This window comes from Psammomys obesus, unplaced genomic scaffold, assembly GCF_907164565.1.
Source record: "Psammomys obesus unplaced genomic scaffold, mPsaObe1.curated_primary_1811, whole genome shotgun sequence".
Lineage (NCBI taxonomy): Eukaryota > Metazoa > Chordata > Mammalia > Rodentia > Muridae > Psammomys > Psammomys obesus.
The window spans coordinates 48,506,161-48,525,053 of record NW_026585895.1 but is presented as its reverse complement, the minus strand read 5'-3'; the positions used below and the strand labels follow the sequence as shown (position 1 = coordinate 48,525,053).

The 18,893-nt window shown below is 53.3% G+C and overlaps 1 protein-coding gene and 1 pseudogene across 15 annotated transcripts in view; both read right to left on the bottom strand.

Moving 5' to 3' along the window:
- Nucleotides 1-12,751, bottom strand: part of Dnm1 (dynamin 1) — a 42,649-nt gene extending 29,898 nt beyond the window's left edge. For 7 of the 15 annotated variants that reach the window (XM_055600859.1, XM_055600861.1, XM_055600872.1 and 4 more), the window contains exons 1-4: nt 12,269-12,751; nt 1,207-1,280; nt 786-935; nt 332-535 (exon numbers count right to left, since the gene is read on the bottom strand). In XM_055600859.1, coding sequence (XP_055456834.1) covers nt 332-535; nt 786-935; nt 1,207-1,280; nt 12,269-12,645 — 805 coding nt within the window. In that variant the 5' untranslated portion in view covers nt 12,646-12,751. The remainder of the gene's footprint in view (nt 1-331; nt 536-785; nt 936-1,206; nt 1,281-12,268) is intronic. The other 8 variants (XR_008719377.1, XR_008719376.1, XM_055600867.1 and 5 more) reach the window with 2 other exon arrangements.
- Nucleotides 12,752-14,851: 2,100 nt separating this feature from the next.
- LOC129671812 (U1 spliceosomal RNA) lies at nt 14,852-14,999 on the bottom strand (annotated as a pseudogene).
- Between the last annotated feature and the right edge of the window lie 3,894 nt (nt 15,000-18,893).

The following is an 18,893-nucleotide window of genomic DNA, read 5'->3' as shown; positions in this document are numbered from 1 at the left end:
TTTCTCCACAATAATTCCAGGGGTCAAACTCAGGTTGTCACTGGCAACAAGAACCTTCTCCCACTGAGCCACCTTGAAGCCCCCCCCTTTTAGCTTTTTGGGGTGGGATCTCGTGTAACCCAGGCTGCCCTCAAGCTTGTCAAGTAGCTAGTGCTGCCCTCAATTCTTGGACCTTCTACGTTCAGGTGAGGCTCCACTACACCCAGCTGAAGTGAGTTTAAAGGTTAAGTCTGACCCCACTGCTATTCTACGTAGACCCTCCAGAGACACCCCTAAACTGAAAGTACACCAGTGCTGGGACTTGTGCATCATCTGCCAGGCAGGAGCCTACCCTGGGGGTCCACCTCCTTGGCGATCTTGAGGGCATCAGAGTTGGCCAGGTCGGAGTTGGCAGGGGACACAGCCAGGATAAGACAGTTCTCCTTGGTGACGAACTGCATAAGCATGTCTCGGATCTGGAACTCGATGTCAGGAGGTTGGTCCCCAACAGGGACCTTGGTCATTCCAGGCAGGTCCACTAGAGTCAGGTTCAGCACTGCACAGAGAGGCAAAGAGGGCGGTGGGGGCGTGGTCAGGCGGGCGGAGTTAAAGAACAGTGTCTGGCTTAAAGAGCATCTATCAGTGAGTGCGGTCAGAAGTGGGCGGGGTTAGGCAGGTGTTGCTTGAGGTAAGTGAACTGGAGGACCACAGCGCTCAACAAGTATGAAAAATGTGGGGCCGGAAAATTAGCCCAGGGGCGTGGCTAGACAAAGAAGTCAGAAGGAGGAGGTGGGGCCAGGTCTCACCGTGGGGCGAGTACACCCGCAGGTTGATGGGCACTGGTGAAATGCCCTTGTTGGTGCCGGTGACCCGGTCGGTCTCAGCCTCGATCTCGAGGCGCACCTCCTCGAAGTCGGTGAATTTCTTCCCTTTGCAGTGCAGGAATTCGGCATATTCTGTTCCGGAAGCCGGCAGGGGAAGGAGAGGAGGCATCAGACCTGGGAAGGCCCCTGAGTGGAATCCTCCCGCAATCCACCCTTCACCTCCAAACACAGCGGTCCTTGTCTCCATTTTACAGTTTTATATCCACTGTCTAGACTGGGATGGAGGCCCAGGGAGGGGAGGATGACCTTGCCTAAAGTCACTGGGCAAACAGCTTCAGTAGCTAAGGCTGGACCTCACACACTGGGGAAGGACCACGCCTGGCTGCTGATGGAGGACACGAACCTGTGGTAGAATTAACCAGCTGCAGAACCAGGGGACGCCGGGTGACGATGCCAGATCCTCGGGGCAAGAAGTCCCTGCAATGAGTTGGGGGTCAGAAGAGGGTCAAATCTGAGGGCAGCTGCTGGGAGACACAGCATCTTACTGAGAACATTAAATCACTGAGGAAGGGCTCCCCTGAGTCACGGCTCCAGGTCACCAACTACTAGACCAGCCACTACCCAGAACTCCCTCAAATATATACCATGTTGGTTCTGAGCCAATAGAAAATCCCTGCCCCCATCGCGGCCACTGTTATTCTGCCCGGGAGGGAATGTAGCACAGGGTAGCCCAAGTGACTAGTGGCCAGTTATATCTCAGCAAAACCTGAGCAGATCTGCCCTCCTCTCTGCCCCTCTGGGCAAGGAGTGGCTCAGTTCCTCTTCCCCAGGCCCCATCTGGCTAGAGCTGAAGAGGAGGCAGACGCAGCCCAGAGGAGGCGAGGAACAGAACTCAGCCTTCTTTGGTGCCTGCTACATGCCAGCTGCTTTGTGGGCAGCAGCTCATGGGCTCCAGAAAGTAACCCTGGGAGGGGGACGCAGTTACTGTCCCCACTTCACAGATGGAGAAACAGCCTCAGCGATGCTACCTCAGGTGGCATGACATAGCAGAGGAAACCCTGAGCTAGCTCCAGGAAAGCTCCTGACCTTCAGACATCATGCACTCAGCCTCCTCCATGGGATTGCAGAGGGGCCCCAAAGTCATCCCTGTCCTGAGACCTGATAGTCCATACCCAACATTTGCTTGTGCTGATGTCAGCTTCAGCTGTCCTTTTGTCTGTCAGCTCTTCTCAATTCCCCAACCCATGACTCTTCCACAGGCTGGCTGGAGGGTGGAGGCCTCTCCAGGAACCAGCCTGTCAGAATTAGCTGGCATGGGATCCTCCAGAACCCAGGAAATGAGGAAGCAGACCAGAGCCTGAGGGGCTGTACTGATCCAGCCAGCCATCCCCCTGGAAGAGATCCAGGGAGACTCCGAGGAGACCAATACACAGACTCAGCTCACAACACTTCCTGCACTCCAGGCTCAGGGCCAAAGGGTTCTAGGAGAACCGACAGGCTCATGGGTCTCAGGTTCAAGGCCCCCCTCTTGGGGCCCTCTCCTGTGCCACCTCTAGAAAAGCAGAGGCTGCTGGGAGTAGCGGGCCACTGGCCTGGGAAAGGAGAGGGAAACTTGGCATGCATTAAGCCTTTCTAGGTACCAAGCAAATGTGTTTCCTTCTTGCTATGCTAATCTACAAAAGGGCAGGGCGGGCATTTTCCGTCCACCACTATATATTGTGCTCATACCAGTATTCACGCCGTACTCAGTGCATTCTAAGAGGATCCCTAAGTCAGCAGAGATTCTCACTTTATGGACGAGACAAGGGCGGATCAGAGAGGGGAAGTGACAGTGATTCACTCAAGGTCACACAGCACAGCCTTGCTTCCCCTGAGTTTTGTTTTATTCATTTGGGTTTTGGTGTGATTTGGGTCTTCTTGCTGTTTCTTTTGTTCTCCGGTGCTGGACTTCAAAACTATAGCCTCCTACATGATAGGCAAGTACTCTACCATTGAGCTGTATACTCCAGCCCCAGGTCTAGCATTCAAACCCAAGTGTCTGTTGGACCCAAGAGGCTAGAAACATCCTCTGTCCCTCTGTGCCACCCCCTAAACCCAAGAAGCCAGACTTAGCTTTTTATATAATTGAATTGACTCTGATCTGTGCCAGGCCCTGTGCTGGGCCGTGGGGATGCGAGATGAGTCACCCAGCTCCCCACCCAAGGCTCTCACAGTGCGGTGGAGACAGACAAGTAAACAGATCACACAGTGCAGCCTGTGGCAGGACAGAGCTGGCCAGGCAGGCCAGGGAGGGAAGGAGTCTCAGCCCAGGGGGACTTCCTGCCTCACGGTCCCAGCCTTTCCTCAGCGATTCCTTGGGGGAGGGCCATCCCTCTCTTCGGGGTTTCCAGGATTGTGGAGGCAGCACACTTGTTTTTGCAGTGGTTTTGGTGGGTGTAGGGGCCTTGGGTCCACCCTCTTCCTCACCAGCTGCTTGCCAAGCAAAACCATGGCAACAGCAGTTGCTGTGGAAACTGCAGGAGGGGCTGGAAAGGACGGACTCCCCATAGAGAGCCCTCCCCATGTAGAGATGTGGACCCTCCCTGAAGTTATTCCTTGAGAGGCCTCCCCATGAGCAGATGTGCCCAGCCAGGCCTGTACACCTGACGACAGAGGGCTCTGGAGAGCCATGAAGAGTGTAGGGATTCCAAGGTTCACCTGAGGAGGTTGATGGCTGCTTAGGGTGTGGCCTAGTAGCTGCCTCAGAGCTGAAGCCTCTAAGCAACAGAGGCCAAGACCAAGCTTTCAGAGGGCCAGGTAGACGTCAGGAGCCCAGGCTTTCTAAGTGAGGCCCGCTCAGCCTCTGTCAGAACCCATGCGGCAGCCTGTTAAAAGTGCTGGTTCCTTAATGGGCCACATTCAAATCTCCAAGGATAGGCCACTAATCAACAAGATCCTGTCTGATTGTCATGTTTTCTTTCACTACAGCCTGCTTGTCTTAGTAATTAAGAGACAGTGCTAGGCAGAAGCCATGGGTTCAAATCCCATCCCCGCCTTTCCCTTGCCTAGTGCCCTTGGACTCATTCCTTCACCCTGAGTCAATTTGTGCTCAGCTATGGCAGAATGTCATGCATGGTTTTACAGGGTTTGTGGGGGCCTCTCAGCAGAAAGACTGAGCCCATGCCCAGGACATGGAGCCCACAGGAGCTACCAAAGGTCTCTCATTTTCAGCCTCCTGTAGGAATATCCCCAAGTTTTAGCAAGAAATCTGAAACCCCACAGAAACCTCTGCCTCACCTCCTCTAGGTACTAAGATGAAAACAAGGAAAACAGGGGAATAGAGAGAACTCCCCCATCACTGTCCGGAAGGTAGGACTGAAGCCCAGAGAGGTCAAGGATCTGTGAGGACACATAGCAATGGAGAGTGGCTGAAGGAGACAGGACCCAGGAAGCCTCACACCTGGACAGACAGCAGACAGGAACAGGAGGTCCCCATCTGCAGACACAGAACCTGACACATACTAGGTGCTTCATTCAGAGACACTAGAAGGAATGGCTCTGTGGCTCTTTCCTGCTTCTTGGACACACTGTCCTGCTATAACTCTCTGTAAAGGGCCAGCATCTCTGACCCAACCTCCGGTCAGAGCCACCATTGCACCTCCTGTTCAGGCCAAGGGACAGCAGAGCAGGTGTCTAGAGAAAGTATGCAGGCTCCTTAGCACCAGAGGCCAGCGCTGAGCCCAGCATGGGAGGGCAGCTGGTGGCCTGCCAGCTCTCCCACTCATTTCGAGCAGATGGTGGTTTCACAGGGAGGCCTTGCTTTGCCATCTGCAGAGCCACCTTCAAACCTGAGGCACAGAAGGGACAAAACAGACGCCTCTCAAGACCTCCAGCACCACCTACTTGCTCACTAAATCGGCACTTGCCAGAGAGGCAAGAAACACCACCTCAGGAGTGACCTCCACTCTACTCCAGCCCTGAGGCCTGGGGCCAGAGTGTCCTGACTTCCAGGCGCTGCTTGGGTGTAAATGATGACAAGAGATAACTTGTCTGATTTGACAGGTGAGCATTCTTCTGTCTTGTGTTTGCTGGGCTCCGACAGGAGACAGGTCTCACACTGTCACTTTTGGGATGTGGACAAGTCACCATCCCTCTCTGTGCTTCCTTCTCACCAGCGCAATGGATGCCTCTGGGGTTTCCTGGAGGTAAAAGCTGAACGAGGGACAGCTATTAAGAGCGCATGGGTGGTCAGCCAGGGAGGGAGGTAGAAGGTGGGTTTCCAGCCTGGCCAGAAGAGTAAGGGGTGGCCTGGAAGAGCAAGAGGGATCTCAGGATAAATGGAGCTCCTGAAAGTGGCAAGCAGGGCTGGCCGTGCTCCAAGGTGATCTGGAGCGATGGGCAGAGATTTTTGTCAGCCAAGAAACACACGGGGTGTAGGTGAGGCTGGTGCAGGCAACAAGTCCTTCTCTGTTCCCGGGGCCCCAGGAGACCTAGGAGGCTTGAGGCAGCCCACACGCTGCAGCTTTTAAATATCACCCTGACGAACATTTCAGGGCAGTCCAGCCTGGCCTCCCTTCATGTGAGAACAGTCCCGGAGCAGGGACCGGGTGGGACCTGCCTCCATGTCACAGTGTCCAGGCTGAGTGCGCATGGGACGGGCACTTGGACACCATGTTGGGAACACTGAGGTTGGGTGAGGAACTCTTCCACAGCTCACTGCATGGCAGAGGACACGGAACCACACAAAGGAAATTGTTGTACAAGGTCACCGTGCAAGTTGGTGATGGGGTGGGACCCCTCAAAGGAATGTTCACCCTTCCTGGTCCCCATCCCGTTCCTTCCCATGTCTTTCCATTCATGCCTCCTCCCTTCCTTCCTCTCTTCCTCAATCCTTCCCTTCCTCCTTTCCTTTCCTCTGTGTTGATTACACTAGGAAGTTATGTTTTCAAAACGGAAATTGTTTCCCTTTCTCCACCTGATTAAAGAATTAAGATTTTAGCCAGGTGATGGTGGCACACACCTTTAATCCCAGCACTTAGGAGGCAGAGGCAGGTGGGCCTCTGTGAGGTAAAACCTGACTGTCGTCCTGGCCCTGAGACACCCCCCGCAAGCATGGGTAGCACCGGTGGCTGCTGACTGTAGCCAGCCTCCTCCAACAGAGGCCCTGAAATCTGCCGAATCCTGAGCTTTCTTTTGGGGGTGATGCAAATGTTCTAAAATTAGTTTATGAGGATATTTGCAGAACTCTGTAAATACACTAAAAATCATTGAATTGTGCACTTTAAACGGGGAGGTTTTATGGTACATAAATCACACAGCAATGAGGCTGTTTAAGAATCTGTCATCCTGGCTAACTGGCATAGCACCAGGGGGAAAAAAAATTAAGGCTCAGAGGGCAGAAGTCACATGACCCTCAGCTCCTACAAGCCATCAGGGCCATCTCCCAGGATACCTGTACAGATGCTTTTGGATTGGTATTTTCTTTAACTTCCCTTCCAGAAGTGTGTCCCTGCTCAGAGCCTCAGTTTCCCCAGCAGTGAACCGGAACTCAGCACAGCAGCCAAGTTCTGGGACCCTTGAGATGATGTGGGGAGAGCCTGGCTGTGGAAAGCCTGGCTGTGGAGGACCTAACCCAGGGTGCCCACTGGGGGCGCTCCTGCCTTCCTCTAGCTCAGTGTTCTCTGCTGAGTGCTGGGGACTCAGGCAGGTGAGAGTCCTGCCTACTGAGGTGTCCTTCCCTGCTCTGGTTCTTGCCTCCTTGCCCCTCTAAGAGCAGGTGCAGGGCGTCTGGGCAATAGGAGAATGGAGAGGCACTAAACAGACGCTGTATCTTCTGTCTCCATAGTGTTAGGGGTAGGGTTAGCGTTCCCAGACTCCCAGCCTCCTTTCTTCTATGCTTTGAGCTCCACCCCGAAAGTGCAACAGGGTCAGGACAATGACACCAGGCATCAGGGAGGGCATCTGGAGTTGGGGTAGGCTGGTGAGACTTGGAGGTCAGAGTCAGTGGGAGAAGATGGGGGCAGAGAGCAGAGAAGACAAACTGTGTCAGAGACTCCTTACCCCATTTCCTCCATGAACTGCCACCTAGTTGGAGACCAGCATGTGACCACCAGGGCTCAACTGGGGACCTGGGGCTCAGTTTTGAGGGGACAGGGTCCAAAGAAGGCTTAGAATAGGAGAGATTAGGAGGAGGGGAGCGCCTGTTCCCTGCTGGTAGGCCAAGGCTAGGCTGAGGGAGGTGACAGGTGGCTGGCGTGGTGGCTCACATTATGGGGCTTGGGGACTGAACTCTGAATGTGTTGGCTGGGGAAGCTGGTCCTGGGGCCTCTGTCCAGGACACTGGGCATCTAGCACTTAGGAATCTGCCCTAAGCACTGTCCAAGACAAATAGCCCATTTCCTTATCTCCTGTAGAAATTCCAAGCCTCCTAAGCTTTCTTGGTCCCCAGACTTCTATCTTAGAAGGGGTAAGAGTCACAGAGACACCCAGAAAGAGGATGGAGCAGGGGTTGGGGGTTGAGTATGAGCAGGCATGTGAGAATGCCTTGCCTAGAAGCCGGGGACCTGTTCGTTCTTCTCCTATCTTTGATTCAACTGCTGTGTGGCTTCAGGCAGGACTACTCCCTTCTCTGAGCTATTCTGAACGCCTGCAATGAGAATCCACTTTTCCTGCCACTGGCTATTGATTCTGCAAAGACAATGATCAGTGCTGTCCTTAGGCGTGGGAAACAGCCCACCCATCTTGAGCTGACATCATTATGCCTATGAGTAAAGACCTCCAGGGTCCAGGGGAAAATGGCCCTCATTTTAGGGGTTGCCAAGAGAGAGAGCCTTTCTGGAGCCATAGATAATATGACAGTTAGAGAGTTTACATGTGAAAGTAAGAGAGTTTACATGTGTACATCTGTGTGGTACAAGATGGGATGAGAGGGGTCAGGGCAGCCTGAGTGAGGGGCCTCCTGTCCCCACTCGAGGTGGGTTTGCCAAGGGCAGACTGTACTGCCTTCGGCGGTTCCTCGCCCTGATTTATAACAGCAATCCTTGGACATATGGCACGTGGGCCTCTGCTCTGCTCCTGCCCACGCCTGTCAGCACCGTGCCCACACCTGGCGTTCTGCACCGATGCCCTACCTGGATACTCACTACCCAAGCTGAGAGAGCCAGGGTTCCCACCCTCTGACCCCAGCCAAGCCCAGGAAACTCTACTCTCCTGGCGCCGGGATCAAATGCCGTCTGCCAGGGTCGCCTTTCATCCTTAGTTCTCTGGTCCACCAGGACTGCTGGTGGGGAGGGGGGAAGATGTCCAGCCCCAGTGGTGAGCTCCACACAGAGCTCTCAGGAGACCATGGGGGGGGGGGGGGGGGGGGGAGAGGCCAGTGACTCCGTCTTCCTCCAGCTTCTCCCCACACCTGGCATGGCTCATCCCCTCCTCCAGCTTCTCTGTCCTACCTAGTCTTAATCTAGGTCAGCCTTAACGCCACTTCCTCAGGGGGAGCCCAGGACATGTCCCTTTTCTCTGTCCACCCCAAGCTAGGGTCTCCTTGTCTCAGATGTCTGACTCTTCTCAGCTTCGGTCTCCAACTCTGAGAAATGGGCTCACTAAGAAGGTGATCAGAGAAAGAATGAACTTAACATTTGAAGGGTGGGAAGGCTCCCGTAGGATATGGAGATCAATGCAGACAAGGGCAATGGAGGCCAAAGCTGTGGAGCTGGGGAGCAATCATTACCTCTCCCTGCGTGGCTGTTGGGATAGGGCAGGAGCTTACTTACCACCCCTGCCCCACCCAGATGGAGAAGACACATCCCTGCTCCCTCTGTGTCTTCTCAACCCTCAACAAGGTCTCACAGAGGACATGCTGTTACTGTACCCATTTTACAGATGTGAAAATAATAGCCAGGGGCAGAGGAGACCACATGGGGCTGTTGCAGTTGCTCTCTCACTGTTTCTCCCCCAACCCCTTGGCTGAGGGCAGAAGACAAGTGCAAACCTGCCATGCTAGCCTGGAGGAATGCTGGGGGACAGGGCCCGTAGGTGGCCCCACAGTGCAGCAGAGAGAGTGCTGAGGCCACCAGGAAATGCTAGAGAGCCATGGGGTCCACAGACCACAGATGCTCCTCCAGCTGCATTACCCGGTATGATCTCATCTACTCTCACGGAACCAAATCCCATGTCTACAGTAAGAGCTTCCAAATTCATATTTCCTGTGTGCCTTGCCCCCAGCTCCACACCACCAGGAGATGTCTAGGGCATCTCTGGCTCAAGACTGACTCCCTGCTGCCTCGAAACGACCCAGCACCCCACTGGTCCCTCAGGTCACTCCTCCCAGGCTCCCCTGACTGCACCACTACCATCAGCCCTGACCCAGAAGTCACCCTTGATTCCTTCTCAGCCCCCCAACTCCCTCTCCTGTCTACCAGCCAGTGGGACCTGGCCCCAGACAGACCTAAACCCACATTCTTGGCCATCTCCAGAGAAGCCTCCTTTGTCCTGTCTCTTACTTCCTTCCCATCACACATTTGTCAGAATCATCTTAAGTCGTCCCACCACTCAGGAGCCTCCAAGGATAATGAAAACAAGCCCAGTCTCCTCACAGACGGAGGCCCTGTATATGCCTGTCCCATCGCTCCTGCCTGGGCAAGTGCCAGCCATAGTGGTTCCTGTCTGTGTTTTAAACTGATTCTTTCCTGCCCCAGGCCCTTTGCATTTGCGGTTCCCGGGCCTGGGATTTTCCTCCAGCTCCTCACACGACCTGGCACCGCTTGCTTCTCCTAGGTGTGACCTTCCTCTAAGCCCCCTGTGTGGACCACAGCCCTGTTCCCTCCAGGAGATTGACCATGTCTTTGGAATTCTCCCTCTGGAATGCCCAGCTTCACCCTCACCCAAGACCCTCTAGCGTGACCACCGTGGACCCTCCAAGAATGACTGCTAAAGGACTGAAGGAGCTGGCCGCGGTCTCCCACATCTGTAACAGGATGGTGAAAGAAAGAGCAGAGACCCAAACAAGTGCTAGCAGGGTCCTGGACAGCTGCTGGGTCACCTCCATTGCGGCGCTGACACCGGGTCCTCCTGGGTGCCTGGGAGCCTGGCTGGCCTGGGTTAGTTTTTCCTCTGGGGAGTTTTTCACTTCCTCCCCATGGGGGATTGGTGCTCTGGAAGCCCCAGGAGAAAGAGCTGTTGTTACCATGTTCACCGGTCTGGGGACCCAGAGCTAGGTGGAGAGGTCCAGCATCCATGAGGGCACAGGTAGGGCTGGCTGGAATCTAACCCCGCCCTAGCCTCCCAGCCCTGGCCTCCCCATTAGCTTTTAGGGCTCAACACTGCTTCCCACTTGCTCCTCAGATTTGGGAGCAGTCCTCCTCCTCTGCCCCAGACCTGCATCTAGATGCTCTTTTCTGTCCTCCTGGCCAGACTGTGGCCAAGGGCATTGGGGTTCAAAGGGCAGAGTCCAGGTCCTGTTCTGCCCCTTGACAGGTAAACAGCTGTGACTGTCTGGGCCAGCCTGCTGCACTGCAAGAGGGCACGAGGGCCACGGAGAGGTTCCCAGTCTAACAGACTCTCAACGACTCTCTTCGATGGGTTCAGTGAATGGCTTCTGTACCATTTTAGGAGGTCAAGGTAAGCTCCCAGGGTCCCCATCCTTCAGACGGGAATCCAGAGGTCCACACTTCAGTCAGTCCCCATGACCAATGCAGGCTCAAGATGGAGTCTGGCAGGTATCACCCTTTCTAAATATGTGACCTTGAGAAAAGCAGTTAAGTTCACTTGGCCATCTATAGGGTGAACACCACTGTGTCCCCTTCCCAGGGGCTGCGAGGCAATGGGGGTAGGGAGCTCTGTGGTGTTCCCCAGTCCGCACCCCTCACCAGAGCACATAGTCTGGCAAATGCTCAGGGGGAGAGAGATGGAACTATGGTTTACACACTCACTGAAAAGTGCTGGGCACCCTTGCATGCCACTCTCTGCAGGCCGCCACAGCCCAACAAGCCGTGACTGCTGAACCCCTGGGAAGGGGCTCATCTATATGGTTTCTGGTCTGTATCTGCAGCTCTGGGGTCACATGATCCAGAGACAGCTGCTTCTCTCTCCAGTTCCACGTCCACTGTGGCATGTCCACATCCCATGAATACATGGTTCTACTCAGGTCCTTTTCCTATCCCCAGGGTGGGGGTTTGCAGTGGCTTCTTGGGACGTGTGGCATCAGCCAGCCAGTCTGTCCATACTACACCGAGGTTTAGTAAAGGCAAGTGACTTGCCCAAGGTTTTCCAGAACCTGCCTTAGGCCCAGCTGTCACCCCACAGAACTCTCCTTCCTCTGGAAGGGGGGGCCGCTGCTTCACTCTCCCTCATGCCAATCATCTCCTTAGCCATGAAGGTCATTGCAAGAAAGCGAGACTTTCTAGAAAGATGAGAGGGAGTCACGCCGGTGAGGGGTCAAGGGCAATTCTCCAGTGTCTTCCTCGGCCTGGCAGCCCCCTCCCCTTCACGCACCTGAGCTCTTTCTAAGAACCAGAAATGCCACCTCTGTCCTCCCTTGCTCCAAGGGAGCCTGGGAAGAGGGTGTCACGACCCTGCCTGAGCCCCTAAGTCGGACACCCTTTGTCTCTGAGACTGCCCCCCACTCTGCCACCTGGCCTTCCCAGCGCCTTGTGGGATCAGAGGCCGGAGGAGGATTAGGTTCTGCAATGGCTCACCTCCCCCCCACCCCCACCCCCGTCCCCGCCCCGCCATCCAGCCTCCTGGACTTAGTCATCTCTGCCCTCTGCCGCCTTTTCTCTCCATCACAGCCCTTCTGCCAGGCCAGGGGAGGATGTCAGGCATCCCCCTCCCAGGGGGCGGCGAAGCCAGGGGCCGGCTGCCGGGGAGAGGCTCACAAGCCGCTTCTCCTCCCCCCTTCCCTTCCTAGCACCGCAGCCCGCGCCTCCCCCTCCGCCGCGCTGCGCACGGATGGCGGCGGGAGCCGCAGAGGTGTGTGTGCGTGTGTGCGTGTGTCCCTATGTGTGTGTGTCTGTGCGTGTGTGTGTGTGTGTGGTGTGTGAGCGCGCGCGTGCGTGTGCGGGGAGGGGGAGGCTATGCCTGGTCCCCAGTGCCTACGGGGCTGTGTCCTTTTATAAGGACTGGGGGAGGGAGCTGTCCCCTGTCACGACCAGGAATTCCCACGGGGGCAGAGCCGGTTCCACGGAGCCTAGAAGGGGGAGAGTGCCCTCCGGGTGCTGTCAGCTCTCAGCGAGGCGCTGAGTAATGCGGCCCCCTCAGTGCGGGTGGTGGGGATCAAGGACAGCCCGGGTCGCTCTGTGGAGGATGGGGTGAAGGAGGGGGCGTGAGTGGGGGGGGACTCCACCGATGTCTGTGGGCTGGCGGGGGCGCTGAGGACCCCAGGACTCGAATGGGGGGCGGGGGCGCTCGGTCCGCTGAAGCAGCACCCAGCCCGTCGGAGCCCGGGGCGGGGACCCGGGGAACTGGGGCGCGTGAGTCCGCGCCGCTCCTACCTGCCCACGAAATTCTCCAGCACCGAGCTCTTGCCGGCGCTCTGACCGCCTACCACGGCGATCTGCGGCAGGTCGAGGTCCGCGTTCTGGCCGATGGCGGAGAAGGCGTCCTGGAGCCGGTTAACCAGCGGGATGAGATCTTCCATGCCGCGGTTGCCCATGGCTGCGGCGGGCCCGGCGGGCTGCGATCCCGGACGCCGCTCCTGCTCCGGCTCTTGGCCCCCGGCTTCGTGGCTGCAGCCGAATATCCCGACTGCGTGCGCCGCGGGTCCCCCGCCCCTCGGGGATCCGAGCGGAGCGCTTCTCCAGGCAGCCGCTAGGTGGCGCGAGGGGCTCACAGGCTGGTCACCCTGCGCAGACGCAGCATGAAGCATCATGGGTGTTGTAGTTTTCTCCTTCTGCGGCTTTCGGGGCGATTTACCTGTGTCTCTGGAATATGGATGCTGCACCACAGATATTTTTGGTGATGAGAGGTGCTGATTTAGAGGTGCTAACTCTAGAAATGGGCTATTATGTGGTGGTCATGATTACTTTATTTTAGCAGTCATTTCCAGTGGAGAAACTGAGGCCTTAGAGGAAAGACCTGGCCACCTCAAGGTTGCGGTCAGCTGACTAAAATCAGCCCTAGTCCACTTAACATTGGACGCTTTCTATTCTAGATTCTGATATTAATTAATAACCTGCAGCGGGGCTGGAGAGATGGCTCAGCAGTTAAGAGCACTGGATGATCTTCCAGAGGACGCAGGTTCAATTCCCAGCACCCACAGGGCAGTTCCCAACTGTCTGTAACTCCTGTTCCAGGAGATCTGACACCCTCATACAAACATACATGCAGGCAAATCACCGATGAACACAAAATACAAATAAATAAATTATTAAAAAAATAACCTGCAGCATTGGGCTGGAAAGATGGCTCAGAGGTTAGGAGCGCTAACTGTTCTTCCAGAGGTCCTGAGTTCAATTCCCAGCAGCCAAATGGTGGCTCATGACCATCTATAATGTGATCTAATGCCCTCTTCTGGAGTGCAGGGGTACATGTAGGCAGAGCACTGTATACACAATAAATAAATCTTAAAAAAAAATAACCTGCAGCGTATTCCTTCCCATCTCAGTGTTTCTGTTTCTAGAAGAAAGAAAGAAGGACCATTCATTTGACAAATTACCAGGAACCCACAATCAGCCAAACCCTATCCTAAGCTTACAGACACAATGCGAAGCAGAAGAGCTAGGGTCTCCACACTCTGAGATCTTACAGGCAGTGAAAGACATTGTTTGTACTAGGAGAAATGGAAGAAACCAACAGGGTCTGGAAAGTCATATTGGCTGGAAGGAGTCAAAGGTTCTCTGAAAAAGTGACCTTTGAAAGGGGATCGAAATGATAAGATACGAGGAAAGCACCCCGCTAGAATGAACAATAAGTGCAAAGGCCCTGAAGCCCAGGAAGCCCTGCCAGGGAAAGGTGAAAGTTCTCCTCTCTCTCTCTCTTTTTTCTTTCTTTGAACACTATGTACAGCACCTTTATTTTCACTTCAGGTAGCTGGCCGTATATACTGTTGTTTCTTTGCTCGTTTTCCTTTGGCTCTGCTTTTTTTTCCTGTTGAAATTGATTTTTCCAAAGCTCCTTGCATGGCTTCAGATGCTCTCCACATCTGCAGCCTGTACACTGCCTGATGGTGTTCACGTTTAGATGGAAAGTTCTTGCCTTAAACTCTAGGGCTCCCAAAGAATGGTGGCCAGGCCCAGTGCAAGAAGAGAGTGGCAAATTGTGAGATTCAAACCAAGGGCTCTTCCAACTGTACTTGCCTGCTCCTTTCACTCAGACAGGCCATTGGGCACCGTGCCCAGCTTCCCCCTTCTGCACCAAGAGGGACCTAATTAGGACTCCACACAAGGAAGTCAAGACAGGGAGGGTCAGCAGGCCATTCCTGTGTGCTGAGATGAGGGAAGTGTCTTAGGAATTGGAGACTTCATTTTTCACCCCCTGAAGAGGCACAGGCTAGACCCGAGAGACAAAACAGTAAGAATGGTCCTTACCTACATAGAGCCGAGTGGGAAAGGGGGTATATGCAATTAAGCCGGCAAACACGACTTTGTCCTTTGAGCAAGGAGCAGGGCTGGGGCAGGGGTTGTGTTGTTAACGTATACAGACAGTAACTCTGGAGCAGAGACTGAAAGGTGGACAATGAACCAAGCAAGAAGGGATTTTCAGTCAGGTGGAGAACCACCCGAGCCTTACCTACGTGTCAGTTCTGAGTCTTATCTAATCTGGAGAGTAGGCACAGTGACAGAACAGAATGCCTGTGCAGGGCCCAGCCCAGACCCGGTGCTCACCTACCCTCATTAACAACCATGCCAACCACAGCAGAAGGCCAGGCAGCAGAAACACCAGCTCCAACACCCCTCATCCGGAGAGGCCGTCCTTAGCCAACCTGTTATAATGCTCTGGGGACCAGAGAAGGCAAGGAAGTGAGCCAAGGTGCCCAGCACCATCAATAAAGGCACCATGCAGTCTGAAAATGTCTGTCTGGACCATCGCAACTAGGCTTTTGTTATTCTTTCTTTCTTTTCTGTTCCCTGCCCCTGGGAAAGTGTGAACAAAGTTCACCACCACAAATGATGCAACCTCGTTCCCCACACTTGGGGAAATCATAGGGGTCAGCACACAATGGATGAGCCTCGCCCTGGGAAAGCCATTTTCTTGATCATGGCATCTCTCCTGTCAGCTAAGTATTGTGATTATTTTTCTTAAACACAACAGTGAAGGTTACTGTAAAAGCCAGACTTTCCAGGAGTGTTTGAGATGCTCGGGCTGTCTTCCCATTCATGGAGGAGCATTACAGCTGAGAGTTTATTCTGTAGTGTCTCTTAAAAAAAAAAAAATTTATTTATTATGTGTACAATGTTCCGTCTGCATGCACACCTGCTTGCCAGAAGAGGGCACCGGATCTCATTATAGATGGTTGTGAGCCACCATGTGGTTGCTGGGAATTGAACTCTGGACCTCTGGAAGGGCAGCCAGTGGTGCTAACCTCTGAGCCATCTCTCCAGCCCCCTGTGGCATATCTTTTATCCTTACAAAATGGGGTCGTGCTAAATGCCTTGCAATATTTGTTGCCTGAGCCACTGGGACCTGGTGAGGACTTGGTTAGAAATGCAGAGCCCCAGGCCTCACCTCTTCTAGGAAGTTGCTGGACACTGAAGTTGGAGTGTGGGGGAGGGAGATGCTGCGGGTAAAGGAAGCTGCATACAGATGTGAATTCAGGATATGTCAAGTGTGAACACACCCTGATATATCCTCTGCCCTCATGTTTTCTGTCTGGCTTTGGAGAGGTCACAAGAAGGCTTCTACAGAGGGATCCCAGGCTCAAAAAAGCTGGGCACTCTGAGGGCTAATATGTCCATCAAATGAGAGCCCCGGACGTGATTTTGGCCCTCTGCTTTGAATGCTGGGAAGGGAAGGTGGTATGCTTAGCTTCAGAGGTTTGGCCACCACGGAACCCAGTTATTAATGGGGACATTCCCTAAGCTGTTCCTCCCTGCCAGTGGCTGTGCTGGTGATTCATCGATGCCCTCTCAGAGCTTGCTGTGACAGATGGGGAAGATGAGGGACAGAGAGGCTACTGAGGAGTGTGTTCAAGGTCACAAAGCCAAGAAATGACAGAGTCAAGTTTCCAGTGGAGGTTGGAGTGGCTGACAGCATTATCTGTGCTGAAAGTCTATATATTTTTTTGGTGTGTGTGTGTGTGTGTGTGAGAGAGAGAGAGAGAGAGAGAGAGAGAGAGAGCCCTGCACCCACACGTCAGTTCTGCCCAGCAAAAATAGCCAAACTAAGGCCCTAAATCAGAAGGATTCTTGCTCCAGAAGGCAGGGATAGACACAAGGCTGTGACCATCCAGCTTGTCCCCACCTCTGTCCTGTTTCTCTGTCTCACCATGTTTTTCTATAGGAAGAGGCACAGGTGGGCAGCAGCCACGGGGAAGGCCACGTGATAAACACTGGGTCTCATAAGCGCCCTGCCTCCTCTCCAATCTGGACTTCTGCTGAGCAGGGCTGGTTCCCAGGAATTCTGAGCTGGGGCGGCAGGTGGCAGGCCCACTTCTCTGTCTGTGTTGGCGGGCTGTGCTCGATGCCTGGCGGAGACTCTCCTCTGTGGGAGGATGGATGTGGATATCAATCGAGGAAGAGCTGCCTGGGGGACCATCAAGCTGGGGACAGAGGGAGGTAATTGTACCTTCATTCATTCACCCATTCATGTCATCAACTGTCACTTTCACAAACAAGTGTGGTAGGCGGGCGTGAGCTGGAGCCCAAGGACATAGGGACAATTCAGCAGCTTCTTTCGCCATCTAGAGGCACATGACGTCACTGGGGACAGAAATAGTGGGAACTGGGGAGGTAGCAGGTTACAAAACAAGGATACCTTGGTCTCTAGCCAATTAGAAAGCAGTGACAGAAGCCGCCATAAAAACTGTACAGTTGCTGGCATGGGGTGGGGGAACCTGCAAAATTAAGACCACGCTGGGCTGCAGTGACCAGACACTGGCATTACTATTGCGATCATCACCATCATTATCATTATTGTTTTGGGCAGGGTCTTTTGTAGCCAAGGCTGGCCTTGAACTCTAAGTAACTGAAGGTAACCTCACACGCACCCTGATTCTTTGCCTTCGCTCCCCAAGGCCTGGGATTACAAGCATGTGCCACAATGTGTGGTTTCATGCAGTCCTGGGATAAAAATCCAGGGCATTGGACATGCCAGACAAAGGCTCTACTGGTTGAACTACATCCTCGCCCATCACCACCACCACCAACAACAAACAAGGTCCTGTTTCTACAGCCCTGCCTGTACAGAACGTGTAATGGAAGTTTTGTTTTTTTCGTAAACTCAGTTATGTTACATAAATGTTTTTGTTTTAATCCCAAGTGTGGGATTTTAGTGGGGCTGTCGTTGGTCTGAAGTTGCTAATTGGCTTGTATGGAGGTTGGCTTTTACCAGCTGGTAACGGCCTACCTCTTGCCTCCTGTGGCATGGGGAGGGCAGCAGTCTAGGGCTCTGGGGATATAAATGAGAGCCCAGAAAGAGAAGGTTTGGTGTGCTGTGTTGGTGTGTGATCTGTAGCAGTCTGGAGAGACCCAAGAGATGGATGGTGGTTTAGAGCAGACAGAGAGAAATGGTTTGGGGTGCAGGGGCATGAAGGAGACTGCTGGCTGGTTTGCTGTTAATGGAGGTAGGTATATCCCCTAAAGACTCATCCACTCCAAACAGCCTGGAGAAATAAAGGGGCCTGTGTGACCTCTCCCCACTAGCCTCTTTCCTACATAGGGTTGGGAGGTTGGAAGAGAGATACAGGCCTGACCACCCCAAATAAAGTAGAGTTTTAAAAATGAGTGCTACAAGAACCCTCTCTCTACACAGACCAAGCTAGCTTTGAACGTACAGCAATCCTTGGGCTTCTGCCTCCCGATGCTAGGATCACAGGCACGAGGCTCTGCTCGGCTTGACCTCATTAACCTGAGAAACTCCTGGAGCGAGGGCTCAGCAGTCACAAGCACTTTTTTTTTTTTTTCTAGAGTAGCCAGGTTCCGTCCCAGCACCCACATGGCAGATCACAATTGTCTATATCTCCAGTTCTGAGGCTCCGACAACCTCTGCGGGCCCCAGGCACGTATGTGGTGCACAGACATGCATGTGAGCAAACCATATAAAATAAATCTAAACTTTTTTTAAACTCAGGGTAAAAACGACAACTTTTCTCCAACTAAAACACTTTTTTTTTTTTTTTTTTTTTGAGACAGGGTTTCTGTGTGTTAACAGTCCTGGGTGTCCTGGAACTCACTCTGAGGACCAGGCTGGCCTTATCCACCTGCCTCTGCCTCCAGAATGCTGGGATTTAAAACACACTTAATTCAACATCAGTCAAACTTCTGTTTGGATTTTATAGGCAGGGGTGGGTTTAACAAAATCCTGTATTCCATCTGAAAAAGAAAATACAGAATCTGGAATTGGTGAGTTTTAGTTAATTTCTGATTTTGTAGTTCATTTGACATAACCAGAAGGAGCAGGTAGGACCCTGGAACAAAACAGATGTTGACTTGAATCCGCTGAAAATATAAATTTATTCTTTGATAAAGAAGCTTTTCAAGACAGATGCAAAAGGGCTGGGGTTTGGGAGATGCCTCACTGGGTGAAAGCACTTGCTGCAAGGCCTGATGACCTTAGCTGGAACCCCATAACCCATGTAGAGGTGGAAGGAGAGAACAGACCCCAAAGAATAGACCTCTGACTTCCACAGCCACACTATGGCATACATCCCTCCAAAATACACAAAACACACTGTAATAAAAAGAAAAGTTAAGAGGCAAGAAAGAGATTTCAACCGATTTTTTTCAGCCTCCATGGGGAAGGTCTTTTCTTTACACACACACACACACACACACACACACACACACACACACACATTTTGGGGGAGGGGGAATTCTACCTGTAAGAAATTTGACCAAAGATAATTAACCCCAAATAGTACGCTCATGACTTTAGCTGATCTCTAAGGCTTGAGATCACACACATTAAAGAAAAAGAAAGTCTCTCTCCCTATGATCAAGTCATCTAAAGCAAACATTGCAA